General features: G+C 39.6%; 2 protein-coding genes across 3 annotated transcripts in view; one reads left to right on the top strand and one right to left on the bottom strand.

Moving 5' to 3' along the window:
• LOC143714420 (uncharacterized) overlaps nucleotides 1-19,553 on the top strand; it is a 596,609-nt gene that overhangs the window by 226,836 nt on the left and 350,220 nt on the right.
• Nucleotides 6,958-19,553, bottom strand: part of LOC143714426 (uncharacterized) — a 28,126-nt gene continuing 15,530 nt past the window's right edge. For 2 of the 3 annotated variants that reach the window (XM_077205608.1, XM_077205607.1), the window contains exons 2-3: nucleotides 10,295-11,752; nucleotides 6,958-7,772 (exon numbers count right to left, since the gene is read on the bottom strand). In XM_077205608.1, coding sequence (XP_077061723.1) covers nucleotides 7,603-7,772; nucleotides 10,295-11,752 — 1,628 coding nt within the window. In that variant the 3' untranslated portion in view covers nucleotides 6,958-7,602. The remainder of the gene's footprint in view (nucleotides 7,773-10,294; nucleotides 11,753-19,553) is intronic. The other variant, XM_077205609.1, reaches the window with a different exon arrangement.

Raw genomic sequence — 19,553 nt, 5'->3', positions numbered from 1 at the left:
TCTTGTATCTTGTCTGTTCATTCCTGTTTTTAGCATCTTTTTTTCATTTTGTATGATTGATACTAACTTTCTTAATAAAACCTCTGCAGTTGTGTTTAATATGTCTCCTTTTCTGAGATGTTTGTTACAAATATGATAATTTCCCTTTATGAGCTTGTAATGTCTCTGTAACAAAGTCCACTGATGCGAGTTGTAGTTGAGAACCCATGTGCAGTTTTATTTAGATCCAACACATTAACAAATACAAGATAAACAAAGACCCGACTTGACTTGAAAAACATGAATATGACCATAACAAACTCACCAACAGAGGCTACAAGAAACAAATTTAGACAAAAGACAATGATAACATGAGGGCAATATACACTGAGACTAATTACTAAACAAGGAACACCTGAACACAATAAGCTAATAAAAACAAGACACATGAACAGGGGAAACACGACAAGACCACATATGATGTGATCGGGGAATCACATGACAAGAAAACAGGAAGCAAGACTATGAGAATACAAAATAAAAGTCATGAATGATTTCCATTACACGAGAGTAGATGTTAAAACTTCATGCTGATTTGTACTCGGCTTTCGCCAAGATAATCACCAACTAAGACGTAGCTTTACAGTAACCTATGCTTCTCCATCCATTCTTTCCATCTGGTGACGTGAATTTTCTGTCTGGTGTTAATACAGTGTATTGCGCGTCAGCACACACAACGGCTGCAACCACAGTGCGGTCCCCCCGTAACAACCCTCTGGATTGAGCGGAGTAGTGAACATCTCTAGGGTCTTCAAGTGGGCACCTTCCGTCCTCAGTGTTTCGTCGACTAGCCCACGACACCTCAAGAGGGCTCGACAGTGACTCCGGCGTCCCAGAGTCACCCCCTCCGTCCCCCACTCAACTCAGCCCAGCTTACTGACCTCTACTTCCCTCTTGCTGCTGAGACCTAACCACAATCTCACAATCTCTCCGCAACCCAACCATACGCGCCAACCCGTTTGACTAAGGCTGTCGAGCCCCACTGGTGCGTTAATATGCAGTTTCAGTGGCAACGGTTCCGTATGGCATACCACCTACCACAAAACACAATATCTGCCCAACCACCCGTCATCCACGCAATATACACAGGAACGTAATGACTGTGAATACTATACAACCTATACAAATAAACCAACAGTTGCTGCTGAGACCTAACCACAATCTCACCGCAACCCAACCATACGCGCCAACCCGTTTGACTAAGGCTGTCGAGCCCCACTGGTGCGTTAATATGCAGTTTCAGTGGCAACGGTTCCGTATGGCATACCACCTACCACAAAACACAATATCTGCCCAACCACCCGTCATTCACGCAATATATACAGGAACGTAATGACTGTAAATACTATACAACCTATACAAATAAACCAACAGTTGCTGCTGAGACCTAACCACAATCTCACAATCTCTCCGCAACCCAACCATACGCGCCAACCCGTTTGACTAAGGCTGTCGAGCCCCACTGGTGCGTTAATATGCAGTTTCAGTGGCAACGGTTCCGTATGGCATACCACCTACCGCAAAACACAATATCTGCCCAACCACCCGTCATTCACGCAATATACACAGGAACGTAATGACTGTAAATACTATACAACCTATACAAATAAACCAACAGACCTTTCAAGTTTTCAAGAATTCTACGAAACCGTAGCATGGCGGCCAATATACACAGCCAGCTAGAATCTTTCCGTCTCAACCACAGCCATTTGCTGCTCCTTTCTGCTGCTTCAGATAAGTTCTTTACTGTACGACGCAACTCTTGGCCACTGAATCCGACGTCTCTGAGGAACCGGGTTGTAGAGTGTGCCACAAAACCACGACAACCCACTTCCACTGGATAAACCTGGACTCTCCATCCTCGCTGTTCTGCTTCAGTGGCCAGATGAGCATACCGCAGTTTCTTCCTCTCATATGCCTCATCTACCGCATCCTCCCATGGCACTGTTAACTCTATCAGTTGAACAATGCGTGGTGATCCAGACCACAAAACAATATCTGGTCGTAGGTTAGTGGTGGTAATCTCAGGTGGAAAAATAAGCCGTTGATCAAGATCAACCAGCATCTTCCAGTCCCTAGCAGGTTCCAGTTGTCCTGGGCGAGAATTGGTGTTAGCACCTTTTCTTGGTGGTTGCTCGCCTGGGCGGAGGAATATTGTCTTCTGCGTGTAATGTTTTGCTAGAACAGGCGGCAATTTATTGGTCATACTACGCTTGCCTTCCAATGCTAAAGCCAAACATCGCAATACTTGGTCATGGCGCCAAGTAAACCGACCCTGGCTAAGAGCCACCTTACATCCTGTCAAAATGTGCCTTAATGTGGCAGGTGATGAACACAAAGGAAGAGATGGATCCTCTCCTACCCAGAGGTTTAGGTTCTGCGGTGATGGGAGAACATCATATGTTGACCTAATAAGGAAACTGATCCTACTCTCTTCCATTGACCAAAGGTCTTGCCAGCCCATTTTGTGTTGTTCCACACTCTCCCATCTCATCCACTCTCCCTGCTTGGCCTGGGAAATGGCCTTTATACATCTCATCCTCTCCTCCTGCTTTCGCACCTCGTTGACTACCAGCTTCCTCCTTTGGGCTGGGCCTGCCTTGTGCCATTTAGGAGGAGCTAAACTGAGCCTAAAACCCCCCTCTTCCATGCTGTACCTGTCCCACGATATCCCCAATTTGAAGGTCAGCCTTTGCCTCTACTACAGATTTCTTTGCTGACCACTTTCTACCAGTTTTTACCACAGGGGCTGTCTCCCTTACACATTTGTCGCGTGACTCTGCTAAAGTCATTTCCAGTCTGACCTTGGCACACTTAAACTCCTCGGTTAAAGCAGAGACTGGCAGCTGCAATACTCCTTTACTATAAAGTCCCACTCTGCTGAGGCAGCGTGGAACTCCCAACCATTTCCTGATGTATGAACTTATTAACGCTTCCAGCTTATCCACTGTTGTCAAAGAAACCTCATACACAGTCAGTGGCCACAGCAACCTTGGCAGTAGACCAAACTGAAAGCACCAGAGTTTCAGTTTGCCTGGTAGAGCACAGCTGTTTATGCTCTTCAACCCTTCCACTGCTTGCCGTCTAACTTCTCCCACTCGAACTGTGTCCTTTAGATCCCCATCGTACCATCTCCCTAGACTCTTCACTGGCTTCTGAGAAACTGTTGGTATTGCCTCACCATTAATGAAGAATGTTTTATCTACTACCTTGCCTTTAATTATGGAGATGCTCCTTGATTTAGAGGGCTTAAATTGCATTCGTGCCCATTCAATATTATCTGTTAACTTCCCCAATAACCGATTAGTGCAGGCTACCGTTGTAGTCATGGTTGTCATGTCATCCATGTATGCTCTGATTGGTGGTAGTCAAACAACAAAGTAATAACAAAACCAACTGTATCGTAATATAGAATAGTAAGTGTGAGTATTAATGGGTCAAGTGTTGATGAAAAAGATGCATTTTCAGCCATTTCTTGAAGATGGTTAAAGACTCAGCAGCTCAGGTTGAGTTCGGCAGGTCATTCTTCCAGCAGGAACAGTCCAGGTGAAGGTCTGTGAAAGTGATTCTGTCTCTTTGAGATGATGCACCACAAGACACCGTTCACTTGCAAAACACAATCTTCTGGAGACACATCAGTCTGAAGTAGTGAGTTTAGGTATAGAGGAGAAGAGCCAGTGGTTGTTCTGTAGGAAAACATCAGTGCCTTGAATTTGATGCGAGTGGCTGTTGGCAACCAGTGCAAGTTTATGAGGAGAGCCCTGAGGCACTCCAGTAGTTAGATGATAACAGTGATGGGGAAAAACATGTTTCTAAATGACAGATCCCAGTAAATGCAATTAGATGGAGAAGAAAAGTGGTCCCAGCACTGAGCCCTGAGGCACTCCAGTAACTAGATGATAGCAGTGATGGGGAAAACCATGTTTCTGAATGACAGATCCTAGTGATGACATGTACAGGTCCTTCTAAAAAAATTAGCATATTGTGATAAAGTTCATTATTTTCCATAATTTAATGATAAAAATTAAACTTTCATATATTTTAGATTCATTGCACACCAACTGAAATATTTCAGGTCTTTTATTGTTTTAATACTCATGATTTTGGCATACAGCTCATGAAAACCCAAAATTCCTATCTCAAAAAATTAGCATATCAGGAAAAGGGTCTCTAAACGAGCTATTAGCCTAATCATCTGAATCAACTAATTAACTCTAAACACCTGCAAAAGATTCCTGAGGATTTTAAAAAGTCCCAGCCTGTTTCATTACTCAAAACCGCAATCATGGGTAAGACTGCCGACCTGACTGCTGTCCAGAAGGCCATCATTGACACCCTCAAGCAAGAGGGTAAGACACAGAAAGAAATTCTGCACAAATAGGCTGTTCCCAGAGTGCTGTATCAAGGCACCTCAGTGGGAAGTCTGTGGGAAAGAAAAAGTGTGGCAGAAAACGCTGCACAACGAGAAGAGTTGCATCGATTACTGCCATGCGGTGTTTTCGGCCATTGTGGAATATCAAAAAAGAGTTTGGTGAGATCTTTATACATTTGTGACAGTATAATTCTTTGTTTATAAAACTCAGTCTTTAAAGTTTACAGTTCTTTTGTTTATTGAGTATATTGTTATTTGTTTTCTTCTTGGTTTTTGTTTTGTTACATTTGATTATTCAGTTTGATTTATTTTCTTTCTAATGTGCTCTCTCTTTGTTTCTTCTTTTGTGCAGGAGCTGAACACTTCCTGAAGCGGTTTGGTTCTTTGCTGCCCATTGGGCTTTACTTCACCAAGGGTTGGCATTATTGCTGTCATTATTTGCAGTGAACTTTCTGGATGTGATTGTGATTGGCGTGTCTTTTTGTGTATCTGGTGCTGTCGAACTCGCCCGCTCTCACATAGGAAGCCTCAAACCCCGCAACGATTGTTAATAACCAATGACTGATTGTTCACTTCCGTTTTTAAAAGATTGTTGGCCAACTATTTTAGCTTTAATAAAAGATTATTTATTTGTACGGGAACTCACGCCTTGTTCCCTTTTCTAAGTGGAACTTACTTGTGTGTCTTTATTTGGATTGTTTTTCCCCATTATTTCGGGGTGGCGTAGTCGCTAAGAATCGAGCCACTTGCTACATGAGCATTTATGAAGAAGAGATTTGTACTGAAATCCACTTAAATTCAAGTGATCAACACTTCTCAGGGTTTCATCACTCACTCTGACAGATGAGAGGAAGTTACACAACCACGTGATGAGCTGATGATGTTTAAAGGAAGATCTGTAACTATATATAATGAAGAGGAGGAGCTGTAACTATACAGGTCCTTCTAAAAAAATTAGCATATTGTGATAAAGTTCATTATTTTCCATAATGTAATGACAAAAATTAAACTTTCATATATTTAGATTCATTGCACACCAACTGAAATATTTCAGGTCTTTTATTGTTTTAATACTGATGATTTTGGCATACAGCTCATGAAAACCCAAAATTCCTATCTCAAAAAATTAGCATATTTCATCCGACCAACAAAATAAGTTTTTTTAATAAAAAAAAAAAGTCAACCTTCAAATAATTATGTTCAGTTATGCAATCAATACTTAGTCGGGAATCCTTTTGCAGAAATGACTGCTTCAATGCGGCGTGGCATGGAGGCAATCAGCATGTGGCACTGCTGAGGTGTTATGGAGGCCCAGGATGCTTCGATAGCGGCCTTAAGCTCATCCAGAGTGTTGGGTCTTGCGTCTCTCAACTTTCTCTTCACAATATCCCACAGATTCTCTATGGCAGGCCAATTGAGCACAGTAATACCATGGTCAGTAAACCATTTACCAGTGGTTTTGGCACTGTGAGCAGGTGCCAGGTCGTGCTGAAAAATGAAATCATCTCCATAAAGCTTTTCAGCAGATGGAAGCATGAAGTGCTCCAAAATCTCCTGATAGCTAGCTGCATTGACCCTGCCCTTGATAAAACACAGTGGACCAACACCAGCAGCTGACATGGCACCCCAGACCATGCACATGCAAAATTTGCTTTCATCCGAAAAAAGTACTTTGGACCACTGAGCAACAGTCCAGTGCTGCTTCTCTGTAGCCCAGGTCAGGCGCTTCTGCCGCTGTTTCTGGTTCAAAAGTGGTTTGACCTGGGGAATGCGGCACCTGTAGCCCCTTTCCTGCACACACCTGTGCACGGTGGCTCTGGATGTTTCTACTCCAGACTCAGTCCACTGTTTCCGCAGGTCCCCCAAGGTCTGGAATCGGTCCTTCTCCACAATCTTCCTCAGGGTCCGGTCACCTCTTCTCGTTGTGCAGCGTTTTTTGCCACACTTTTTCCTTCCCACAGACTTCCCACTGAGGTGCCTTGATACTGCGCTCTGGGAACAGCCTATTTGTTCAGAAATTTCTTTCTGTGTCTTACCCTCATGCTTGAGGGTGTCAATGATGGCCTTCTGGACAGCAGTCAGGTCGGCAGTCTTATCCATGATTGCGGTTTTGAGTAATGAAACAGGCTGGGAGTTTTTAAAATCCTCAGGAATCTTTTGCAGGTGTTTAGAGTTAATAAGTTGATTCAGATGATTAGGTTAATAGCTCTTTTAGAGACCCTTTTCATGATTTGGGGTTTTCATGAGCTGTATGCCAAAATCATCAGTATTAAAACAATAAAAGACCTGAAATATTTCAGTTGGTGTGCAATGAATCTAAAATATATGAAAGTTTAATTTTTATCATTACATTATGAAAATAATGAACTTTATCACAATATGCTAATTTTTTGAGAAGGACCTGTATATACAAAATAATTATACACAGTGCACACACATATATTATGTAAACACAAACTTTTATTTTGGATGCGATTAATCTTTTCCCAGCCCTAATATATATATATATATATATTTTTTATATATATATTAAAGCCAATCTAGATAGTGATGTCATCATACAGCTCAGTTAAGTTCTTAATGGTGTCAATGCAGGCAGATCAATTAAATATTAAATTAATTGGAGTTTAACTTGCTGGAGAATTGAATGTGAACTCAATGATGAACTCTACATCATCCATGACTGAAAATAGGAGCCTGCATTTATGCTGCCTCCACATGCTATCAGAATTATGAACGCCCTCTCAAGTTGTATTTACTTGTAGTTCACTCGGACGTTCACATTCACAACTCTGGATAATGTTGATAACCGTGCCATTTAGCGTCATATCCAGTGGACATATCTGTCCATCATCATCAGCAGCAGTTCTGTGATCCTGCAGTAACAGGAATCATGATGATCAATCACGGGCGTAATTTCCTATGGGGATAGGGGGGACATGTTAGTACCGTACATGGAACGTCGGTTTTGTGTTAAGCCGCCGGGAAGAACCAGCGCATGGTGGGATAATTTTATCAATGAAGTTGTGGTTCCTGAGGACTGGTGTTTACAACGGCAGGCGCATGCCCAGTGTAGGTGAATTGTCACATGATTCGCGTTTTTAGTCATTTTAATGTGGACGAGATAAATTCTAATACGTAGCTAAAACGCTGCTGTGGACGGAGATCGTATTCGTTTTAATTCTCCATTTCTAAACTAAAACGCAGTAGTGTGGATAGGGCCACAGTTCTTCACTCAGTTCTTCACTCTCCTCCTGCACTTCACTCAGTTCTTCACTCTCCTCCTTCACTTCTCTCAGTTCTTCACTCTCCTCCTTCACTTCTCTCAGCTCTTCTCTCTCCTCCTTCACTTCCATCAGGTCTGAAAAGAAAAGGGTTTAATTTCATTTTCAGCACATCAAAATAATTAAATGAGAAATATGAAAGTGATCCATGATGTAATATCAGAAAGCACTAGTAGACAACTGCTATAAAATGTGAAAATTCTGCTGTGTTTTTATAAATTAATTGCATGAATGAGGTAAATTGATCTTTCAATTATTATTGTCAAGGCATTATAGGCACAAAACATTTCTGAAGTGAGAATTAAATATATTCGATTAATGACAACATTTATACAATACTGGCTAGGGTGTGCAATATTCACAAAAATATTCGTTTCAATTGGATCTATTTGGATTTTTTCGATAACAATATTTAGCCGGAGTTGGTTTTGTTTGGTACAGGCCTGTCATGGATAAATAAATATGGAAATAAAACCACCAGTAGGTGGTGAAAAGTCCATGTCTTGAGTAATTTATTGAATCATTCATTCAAACGATTTTTTCATAATGACTGATTCATTTAGAAAATATAGCTGCAAGCAGCAATTACTGGGGCAGAGCGAAAAGACGATAATACATGCAAACATAGCTGGGAGTGTCAGACCAACTGCAGAGAGGAGCAATTAAAAACATTTAAGATGATTTTAGACGAAATGGCTTAAAAATCATATAAACAGTAATCAAAAATATGATTTAATGGATTATCACTTTCAACCAATAGGTGGCGGAATTACGAAATTAATGTGGTGTGGTCAAAGTGAGGTGACAATGAGACACAAATGTTTGATGTCAAGGCACTGCAGAGATAAAGCCTGAATAGTTATTTTGGCATCATACCTCAAATTTGCTGCTGCGGTATACAAAAACGGTTTCGCCTATCAACACAAAATCCATATATTTTAATCGGCAAGGTCTGGAGATGATATTATTCGATTTTGGTGAAAATTGGACAAATGGTTTGGGAGGAGTTTGAAAAAGGTGGTATTGAATGAAAATCAAGATGGTGGACAGGAAGTTTGGCCAAATTGGCATCTATGTTCTCGGCGTGACCCAAGAGATCTATTAATACAAGTTTCATTGCAATTGCTTAATTTATTTAAAATGTATTAGCATTTTTTGAAATTTCATTATAACTTTTGACCAAAAGGTGGCGCTGCCCCCAAACATTTTAAGTACTTTAAGGGCATGGTGCCGTAGACACATAAGTTTCGTAACAATATGCTAATGCACCAAAATGGCTGATATGGGAAAATTGGATATCATCCGACTCGGCACGACGCCCTAAATCACACAATTCATAACCACTTTTATGAATTTACTATTAATACTATTCTTCTTTTGACATTTGGGCATAAGCATATAGCCAACAACCTATGTTTCCAAACTTCTGACGGTGGTTTCATCTCGATTGGTCTAACGGTTTTGAAGATATTGGCAAATGTTTTTTTTCAGCGCTAGATCACAACGCTACTCAAAACCGGAAGGCGAAACATAGCATGTTTGGTATCGTTGGACTCGGCAAGAATTCAGTAACCTAAGGAGCTGATTCTGGTGAAAATAAGTCAACCACACCCAGAGTTATACGAATTTTTACCGCTGGTTAAAATTTGGGCAGAAAACTAGAAAAAAAGAGATTTTGAGATTTTAATAACATTTGATAAACCTGTATAAACTGATCACCAAAGAACAATAATAATTATTGAGCGGTGGTGACGTGTTCATGAAAAATGTCACAGAGAACAGGCAAAAGTAAAGACTATAAATATGTCAAATATAGCAAGGGGACATTTCAATTGTTTATAAATAAACAAGTGTTTTCTGTGTCAGTGTCAGCTGCAAAGATGAAGTTGATGATGCTGACTCGCGATCTTCACAGTAGTGAACGCACCAGAGAGAAATGCACATTTCATACGGATTACATGACCAAAGAGCAGCCTAGTCGGTTTTCTTTCGTTTTGAATAGTTTTGTTTAAAAGTACACATTTCAAGCTTTCTATATCCTGTATTTCTCAGGTCTTTGAGGCAAGCCTATACGCTGAGTTTCGGTTAATTTATGTTACAGTAAATCTACCTCGAAGTGATAAAATAAAACAAAATTCTTTATCAAATGTATAGGCAAGACAAGCAGTTTGTTTAGGCATGGTTTGTAGGGAATTACAAATCTGCGCACATATTCAAACGCACATAACTATAGAATCAATTCTTAATGCGCAAGTGAATGCCATCACAGTGTTTATCACAGGTTCGCGTTTAAAGTCTGTTTAGAGAGAATAATTTAATAACAAATGATCATTTTGACGGAAGTGAATCAATCAAAACTAACTTTAGCTGGAAATAACATTATTCAAAAATCGCTAAAAAGCCAAAACAATCTCTGTTACCTTAAATTATATGTTTATCTCTGTAAAGCTGCTTTGAAACAATCTATATTGTTAAAAGCGCTATATAAATGAAGATGACTTGACCTTAAAATTAGAAGACCTTCTAGAAGACCTTAAAACAATCAGCGGATGGCGGGTGGGTGCTGCTTTAAAAGTTGGTCAAAAAACATCATGAATACCTTTGTGAACTCTCGTGTGATGGCTAAGAGTTGGTTTGAGTCTGAAACTAGAAACTAGCTTTTCTTCAGTGTGGATCTTCTCATGTGTTTTCAGATGTGATGACTGACTGAATCTCTTGTCGCAGTGTGAACACTTGTAAGGTTTTTCTCCAGTGTGAATTCTCTGGTGCTGTTTTAAACTGTTCGCTGTAGTAAAAGTCTTCTCGCACTGAAAGCACATGTACTCTCTTACACCAGTATGAGTTTTCTCATGTGCATGTAAATATTTCAGCAGTGAAAAACTCTTTCCACACACTGAACATGAATGTGGCTTCTCCTTCATATGAACTCTCAGGTGTTTCTTCAGGTGTGATGCCCCAATAAATGTTTTTCCACACTGATCACATGTGAACGGCTTCTCTCCGGTGTGGAACTTCATGTGAACATGAAGATTATGTTTGCATGTGAAACTCTTCCCACACTGATCACATGTGTGTGGATTCTCTCCAGTGTGGATCCTCTTGTGTTTGTTCAAATGTTTTTTTTGTATGAAACTCTTCCCACACTGATCACATGTGAACGGCTTCTCTCCAGTATGAACTCTCATGTGACTCTTAAGATTATGTTTGATTGTGAAACTCTTTCCACACTGAGTGCATGTGAACGGCTTCTCTCCGGTGTGGATCCTCATGTGAACTTTAAGTTGTCCTGATTGTGTGAACCTCTTTCCACATTGATCACATGAGAACGGCTTCTCTCCAGTATGAACTCTCATGTGAATCTCAAGATTATGATTGGCTGTGAAACTCTTTCCACACTGATTGCAGGTGAAAGATTTCTTGGCTCTTCTTTTCTTTAAAAATTTCTTTTTAGTTTTTAAGCGACTCAAAGGTTTTTCTCCAGGCTTGACATGATGTTCCTCCTGCACTTCACTCAGTTCTTCCCTCTCCTCCTTCACTTCACTCAGTTCTTCTCTCTCCTCCTTCACTTCACTCAGTTCTTCACTCTCCTCCTTCACTTCACTCAGTTCTTCTCTCTCCTCCTTCACTTCACTCAGTTCTTCTCTCTCCTCCTTCACTTCACTCAGTTCTTCTCTCTCCTCCTTCACTTCACTCAGTTCTTCTCTCTCCTCCTTCACTTCACTCAGTTCTTCTCTCTCCTCCTTCACTTCACTCAGTTCTTCACTCTCCTCCTTCACTTCACTCAGTTCTTCACTCTCCTCCTTCACTTCACTCAGTTCTTCTCTCTCCTCCTTCACTTCACTCAGTTCTTCTCTCTCCTCCTTCACTTCACTCAGTTCTTCACTCTCCTCCTTCACTTCACTCAGTTCTTCTCTCTCCTCCTTCACTTCACTCAGTTCTTCTCTCTCCTCCTTCACTTCACTCAGTTCTTCTCTCTCCTCCTTCACTTCACTCAGTTCTTCTCTCTCCTCCTTCACTTCACTCAGTTCTTCACTCTCCTCCTTCACTTCAATCAGGTCTGAAATGAAAGAAAAAGGTTTAATTTCATTTTCAGTACATCAAAATAATTCAAAGAGAGAAATATGAGAGTGAGCCCTGATGTAATAGCAGAAAGTACTAGTAAAACTGCTATAAAATATTTACATAATCCTGTTTTTATAAATTAATTGCATGAATGAGGTACATTGATCTTCCAATTATTATTATAGACCATTTCAACGACTATTTGTAGATGTAAGGAAGTGACGTCTTTGGCCCTCAAGCGTTTCCGGTTAGTTATCGCGCACATTCGAAACAACGGCGGGAGGCGCTTTATGTACGGCAATTGTGCGATATTTTCTTATTAATGCGAATAAAACATGTCAAAATTAAAATTAGGAGCATGTTGTTTGGTGGTTGGATGTTCTCTCAGGCCCCGAACTAACTTGCTCTCAGAAATCAAAGCGTTTAGATTTCCGAAAAATGTGCCTGGATTACAGCAGTGAAGCGAGAAGGATGGATATTAAGCAACTAGCAATTTACAGCACACATTTCAATTCTGGTAAGTAAAATACTTCTTTTTTTCATTGGATTATTTGTATTTCTTTATGTTAACCGTTTAAGTATGATGCGGCATAATTTAAGCTAGCACTGTGGGTTTGTTATTGTTTACATATGCACCTAGCATTTTATCACGCGTGTAGTGAAAAAAGGCCAAGTTTTTATTTCCGTTTTTTTTATAAATGTTCTATGGGCTGTAATTAAGTAAGTTAGGAGTTAACACATTATAGAATGCATACTGTATATATAATTGTTTTTCTACTTTTGTCCTTAATAGAAAAGCCATCATCTGTAATGCAAGACTGCTACAGGAACGACAGCTAATCGTCCTGCAGTGCCAAATCACATGTGACCATACAGTGCAGGCAGAATTATTAGGCACGTTGATTTTCTGATCATATAATTTTTTTACTGACACGTTTTTACCAATACCAAACCACATTAATCCTAATAACTACTATTAATTTTGTATTTAATCATTTATAAGTGATATATAATTGTTCATGAAGCGCTTATATTCAGATGTGCATAATTATTAGGCACGTTTTCTTTTACAGTGCAGCGTAAGCAATGACGTACATCCGAGTGAACGAAACGGAGGGAAGTTAGCGAGTGAAGGGCATGACTATTTTGGACTGGAACGCAGCCCATTTGTGCAAGCAGGAAATAAACTGATCTGGTCATGTGACCTTTCACACTAGTCACATTACATTAATAGATTTTAATCAAGACAATCTATTTTTTCATTTAAAAGTTGAAATTTCTTGCCCAAAGCCAATAAGAACATGTTTAGAGCTTCCAGAAATAAGAAAAAAAGATGCGGTCACAGTTGTGACCGGTGGGATTAAACGGGTTAAATATTTTTCCTTTGCCGAGATTGATCGATGCACTGATTACACTGTATTCAACACAAACAGGGCTACAGTAATATGTGAGCAGCATGTACATAAAACTTTGTAGTTAAGAAATATCGTTTATGCATGTTTTTTGAACAAACTAAAATTTTAAAGGGGTGGTATAATGCCCTTTTCACAAGATGTAAAATAAATCTCTGATGTCCACAGAGAGTGTGTGTTTGAAGTTTTAGCTTAAAGTACCCCACAGATATTTTTATATAGCATGTTAAAGTTGTCGCTTTTTGAGGGTTAGCAAAAACGCACCGTTTTGTGTCTGGCCCTTTAAATGCAAATTAGCTGCTGCTCCCGGCACAAGGGGCGGAGCTCTGGAGTTTCAAGAGCTGGTGTGTGTTAGCAGCTGCGATTACCTCACACAGACACACTAAAATGACAGAAACTGTTCTGCCTTTTATGTCAAAACGGAGTCAGACAAAGATGGAGAGACTCAAGAAGAAGTGACAACATGTAGAATGCAACAGGACGTCTCTGAATGGTTAATGATGAATTTATGTTGTCTAAAACTATTGGATCTGCCCAGAGTCACTCTGGATCTGCCATAAACAATCGCTAACGTTTGGTTGTGACGCATGTCATCCAAACCCCGTGGGGAGGAGGGGCACAACATCATGGCCACCAACAAAACTAAGCAAAGATTGTTCTTGCTCCGGCTTTAACTTCTTGATATTCGGCAGCGTTGCCACAACGGACTGAATGGCTTCGCTCGCATCTTTCTCCGCTGCCATTACTAAACTACAACTCAAAATAACGCACAACGTCATCGTTCTCAGCCACTCCCTCTGTTCGCTGGTTGGCGAGGTAAAACTTTTATCAAAGAAAACCAATGGGTGTGTTTGACATCGGCTGCGGCTGGATGTAAGCGATCGGCGAGAGTAGCCGCTTGCAGGCGGGGAGGACGAGCTGCGAACGGAGACGTGAAGTCGGACACTTTCTGGTTCCCGCAGTGACCACTCACGTGGTGTTTGCATACTTTACCACAGCTGAAATGAAATAAATGCAATATTTGCCAAATAATACACTGATGTTTAAGAGACATTTTCATTCAATAATTAATGTAGCCTACTGCTTCATACAGCATATGTTTGAACAAGAATAAAGATCAAGTCTACGTTTTTTAATCAGTTTTAATTTGATAAACATGACACAATATAGCATTGCAGCTACATGAAAAGAGTGTTTACTGTTGATAAAGAACTGATTTGTGAGTTTTAAACATAGGTTTTAAAAGGAACTAAAGGTGTTCGAATTAACACGAAACACGTGATCGTTGTCATGCGCTGAATCCGGCCAATCGTAGAACAGCTGTGTCGTCATCAGAGCTCGTGCAGCCGCTCTTCAGAAGCTGCGCTGGCTGAGTTCTCCGGCTACTCTCGAATCGCTCTCGCGGTACTTTGATGGCATACGTCACAGTCACGTGGCGTCGGCGCTGTATCAAGTCGGACAAAATTTCTAACCGCCATGCACTGCTTCAAGTTAGCCACCGATCGGTCTGCGCAGAGCTGCATGAAGTCGAACACGCCTAAAGTCTACAGCAGAATCCCAGACGTAGTACTGAAAGAAAATGAAAATTGAGCTGAAGTACGTAGGAGGGCGGAGTCAGGCTAGAGTTAACTATCTTCAATTAGCATATTCTGTCATGATAATCTATAAATCGCTCGTATAGGAACTGTTGTGAGATGCACACAGAGTGACTTTCTATTGCATGTGAAAAGACGGATGCTCACAAATGTGCTCGACTAGAACAACTCTTCCTCTTCTAGATCTTTAAAATAGGGCTGTTAATGTCAGAATGGCTGTATGCGGGGGGGGGTCAAGAAACATTTATGATTATTATCAATGTGGAAAACACTTTTGTACATTTTGTTTTCTGGATTGTTTGATGAACGGAAAGTCCAAAAGAACATTATTAATCGTAAAAAGAAAGATTTTGTAACATTATAAATGTCCTCACTGTCACATCAATATAAGGTATCTTTGATGAATAAGAGGATATCGCACAAGATTGGTCTCAACACAGAAAACATTTAATCACTAGATAGATTTTTTGTTTTGTTTTGTTTATTGAAAGTGTGGTTTATCTGAATGTGTGGAACGCTTTTCAGAGAATATTTTTTCAGCACAATTCACAACCAGCGGTAGTTCAGGAAAAAAAAAATATATCCGAATGCTTCACGTGAAACTTCGGTCTTCCGACCTTTTACCATTGTGTATTCTCAAAGATATTCAGTCAACTCAATTCATTAATATGCGCGAGGGAGGGAGAGAGAGCAAGACAGTTTGAAAACGGTGAGAGTGCGCGCGCGACCGGGGCTCTCTCTCTCTCTCTGCTCGTTCTCTCAGTTTAACAAGCGCAGCAGTCAGTCATCTATCACTCACCGGTCAAATAAGGCTTTGGCGGGACAAAAATACGCTTTGGCGGCCTTCCAAAAATGTTCAATGCAGGAAGGACATTCTGACTTTATTTTGAATTATTGTGCTCGTTCAAGCTCAGAAATAAGAGAAAGACCACTGATCTTCTGCCCGGCTCACAGAAAACAACGCGTAAGTTCCAGTCTTCTTACGCTTGATGTTTAAACTGACAGGACTTAAAAACACATGCAAATGATAAACTTTCACTATATGATGGTTAAACTTTGCTATTAATCCGCGAATCGCAAGCGTTATGGGCCGGGGAGCTGCTGGCCCGTACTGATCATGAATCACGGATCAACTACGACTTACATCTCAACATCCTGCGATGTGATTATCGTGGATAAGCACATCGCGATCTCGATGCTAAAACGACACATCGTGCAGCCTTTCAGTAAGTAAACTGTATCTTTCAACATACCTTTAGTTGTCCATTAATGTTTATTCTGTAACTGAGGAAGAGATGATCGCGTTTACTCGCGCCGCCGCTTGAAATGAGGATCTAGTACAGTGATCTGTCACGCCACATCACAGAGCGCCAAAAACGGCATTTATTGTTTGAATTTTGTGATCAAATAGTCAGAATTTGAAAGATTACACCTGGCTTATCGAAAGTAACAAAACACAGAGCTTGCTATTATATGGTGTTAATGGTGCTTAGGCTATAAAACTGAATTCGTTGTGTACACATAAGACATGAGGTCCAAAGAGCCGGGGCTGGGCGGGGCAGCAGGGGGGCGTGTTCCAGCAGGGGGCGGGGCCGGGGTAGCAGGGGGCGGGGCATTTTCAGTACACCATAAGAGTATCGCGATACGAATCATGGGTTCTGTATCGTGGTTTTACGGTTCAGTTCGAATATCGTTACATCACTCTTTCTAGGACATTCCACGGTACAATTATAACATTAACGTCCATTATCACATTAACGTCCATTAACGTATACAATTATCCTCAGTCCTCAGATGTAAGTCGCTTTGGATAAAAGCGTCTGCTAAATGACTAAATGTAAATGTTAACGATAATGATAATTAGCTGAGCCAGGAGAACCTGTACAACTCTTTAGTTTCATACAGATTACATTGGACACATATAAACTATATTGAGAAATGTCCAACATTTTGGTAACATGGCTGCAGAAATGGGTAACTTGATATAACTGTAAAATAAAACAGTTGTAATTTGACCTAATTTTGACAATCATTATGAGAGTTTCTCAAACCTCCCTTTATTAACCAAATAACCAAATAACCAATATTAGCCAAAATGTCATAAAAATAATTACATCAAAAAAGTACCAAATTCAAAATTGTCTCAGTTTAATGCTGAATTTGCTGATACTGATTGGAGTAACGAGATGTTTTTACAAAACCCAGATCATGTTCTGTCAAATTTCCATAGGAGAGTGGAGACAATACGTCAAAAATATACAACTACCTGTAAAATACATATTAGACAAAATACAGTACCTTGGTTAACTCCTGATATTTTACAGCTCCTAAAAAAGAAGGCCTCTTCCTTGGAAGCCTTCAGATTATTAAAAAACACCTGAAGCTAAGCTTATTTTCACACAGTTTAGAAATAAGTGTAATTTTGAATTATAAAAAGCAAAACAGTCTTATTATGAAAATCAAATTATTCAAACAGTTTCCAACCCAAGAACTTTATGGCGAACATTGAAATCTATAACTGGTGAAAATAAAATAAAAAATAATAAAGTTTACAATTATCCATAAATGGTACTCTTCTTACTGATCATGATAAAATTGCTATTTTTTTTATGAATATTTTATTGCATCTGTACAAGAATTATCCTCTAAATTTACTATTCCTCGATTTCTCACATCAGTTCCAGCATTATCTCAGCAAATCTCTTTTTCTGAAATCGTACAAAATGATATAACTAATATTTTGTGTTCTCTGAATGCTTCTCATGCTTGTGATATATATATAATTTAAACATAACTTTTCTTAAAACTCATCCCAGTACTCTTATACCACTCCTTCATCATTTAGTTAACCTGTGTATTAGACAATCAGTATTTCCTGCCATGTGGAAAACGGCCCAGATCACCCCGATGTTTAAATCTCATTATCTTATTATCGTCCAATTGCAATTCTTCCAACAATTTCCAAATTGCTTGAAAAAATATTATATAATCAACTAATTAACCACCTTGAAAATAATAACTTGCTCAGTGATTGCCAGCATGGCTTTCGACCCTTGCGGTCAACTATGTCGGCTTTGCTGCTTCGCACGGAGCAAATACGTGCGTCTCTAAACAAGGGTCAGATTACTGGAGCTATATATTACTGGAGCTATATACATCGATTTTCAGAAAGCTTTCGATACAGTCAATCATCAAATTCGGTTAAACTTCTTTCTTTTCATTTGTCATCTTCCGCCATAGATATGTTTACTTCATACTTAAGTGACAGATCTCAGACTGTAAGAATTGGCACAGTAACATCACAGCCACGAGTGTGTTCTATGGGAGTTCCACAGGGCAGTATTTTAGGTCCTTTACTTTTCTTTATGTATATTAATGATCTTCCCTGTGTTTTGAATTTTTCAAGTTCTTTGCTGTATGCTGATGACACAGTTATTTTTCTTTCTGGTTCTAATATTGACAATCAATCACAAACTTAACACGGATCTGCAGCATTTACAGAACTGGTTGCAAGATAATCATTTAACACTTAATGTCAAGAAAACACAATGGGTCTCATTCATGAAACATTCGTAAATATACGAGTGATTTGCGCGTAAAGAGACCTTCCCGAAAACTCTTCTCCTGATTCACAAATGCTTTGTAAACGTCAGATGTGATCGTGAAATGTGTGTGTGTTAATGAATTCCAATCAGTCGTAAATGGGATGCGCGTGCACGTTCATTCTCAATTACCATAAATCCCGCCCATTAAATCCGACTGACAACTATGGGCATCATATTATGACATGAATGCGAATGAAAAAGAAAAATTTCTCAGATGCAGAAACTGAAGTTTTATTATCAGAAGTTCATTCAAAACACCACATTTTATTTTCAAGCGTAGGCTACATAGTGGCGTATCGGGTCCTAAAAAAAAAGGGAAGCTTGGCAGCATATTACAGATGCAGTCAATGGAGTTCATCTGTTAATCGAACATTCCCAGAAGTGAGAACAAAATGGTTCGACATTGAGCTTGAGAGCAAAAAACGAATTAGTTCACTTCGGAAAAATCGTATTAAAACTGGAGAAGGACCACCATCGCAGATGCTACTACTGGCTATCATAATAAGAAAAACCGTATGTAATTACTATATATAATATTTTTTCAAAATGCTGTGTAAATATGTACCCGATTAAGGTGAATTAAAATGCAGCCTTATTAATGAGCAAAACGTTCGGGTGTTAAGCGCACTATTTACGCGTGGCTGGGAGCAGGTGTAGATTTCTTGCTAACAAACTAACATTTGGAAAATACGAACATTTTAATGAATCCGAAAATTTACGCCAGAACCACTTTACACACGATTTACACAAAAATTAGTTCTGCTCGTGTTTCATGAATGAGACCCAATGCATGTATTTTTATTCATCTAGAAGACAACTATCCATATCTAATCCTATCACTTTTTCTAATCAAACGCTTTCAATTGTATCAGTATATAAGTATTTGGGAGTCTACCTTGACTCACATCTTACTTATCAAGAACATGTTCAAACCCTAACCAGAAAGTTAAATCAAAAGTTATATGTTTATAGCAAAATTAGACCATATTTGTTGTTTTCTGTTTCAAAAACCTATCTTCATGCCATCATTCTGTCCACTTTGTCGTATTGTTTACCTGTTTGGTCACTAACAACAAATGAGATTATTGAACCAGTAATAAGACTTTATAATAGAGCTCTTAAGATCCATGTCAGGCTCCCAGGCCGGACTCACCACTGTACTGCACTATCTTTGTGTAATGCCT

The sequence above is a fragment of the Siphateles boraxobius genome, unplaced genomic scaffold (assembly GCF_051911475.1).
Source record: "Siphateles boraxobius isolate OS27281-9 unplaced genomic scaffold, OSU_SipBor_1 54, whole genome shotgun sequence".
Lineage (NCBI taxonomy): Eukaryota > Metazoa > Chordata > Actinopteri > Cypriniformes > Leuciscidae > Siphateles > Siphateles boraxobius.
This window is presented reverse-complemented; position numbering and strand designations above follow the sequence as displayed.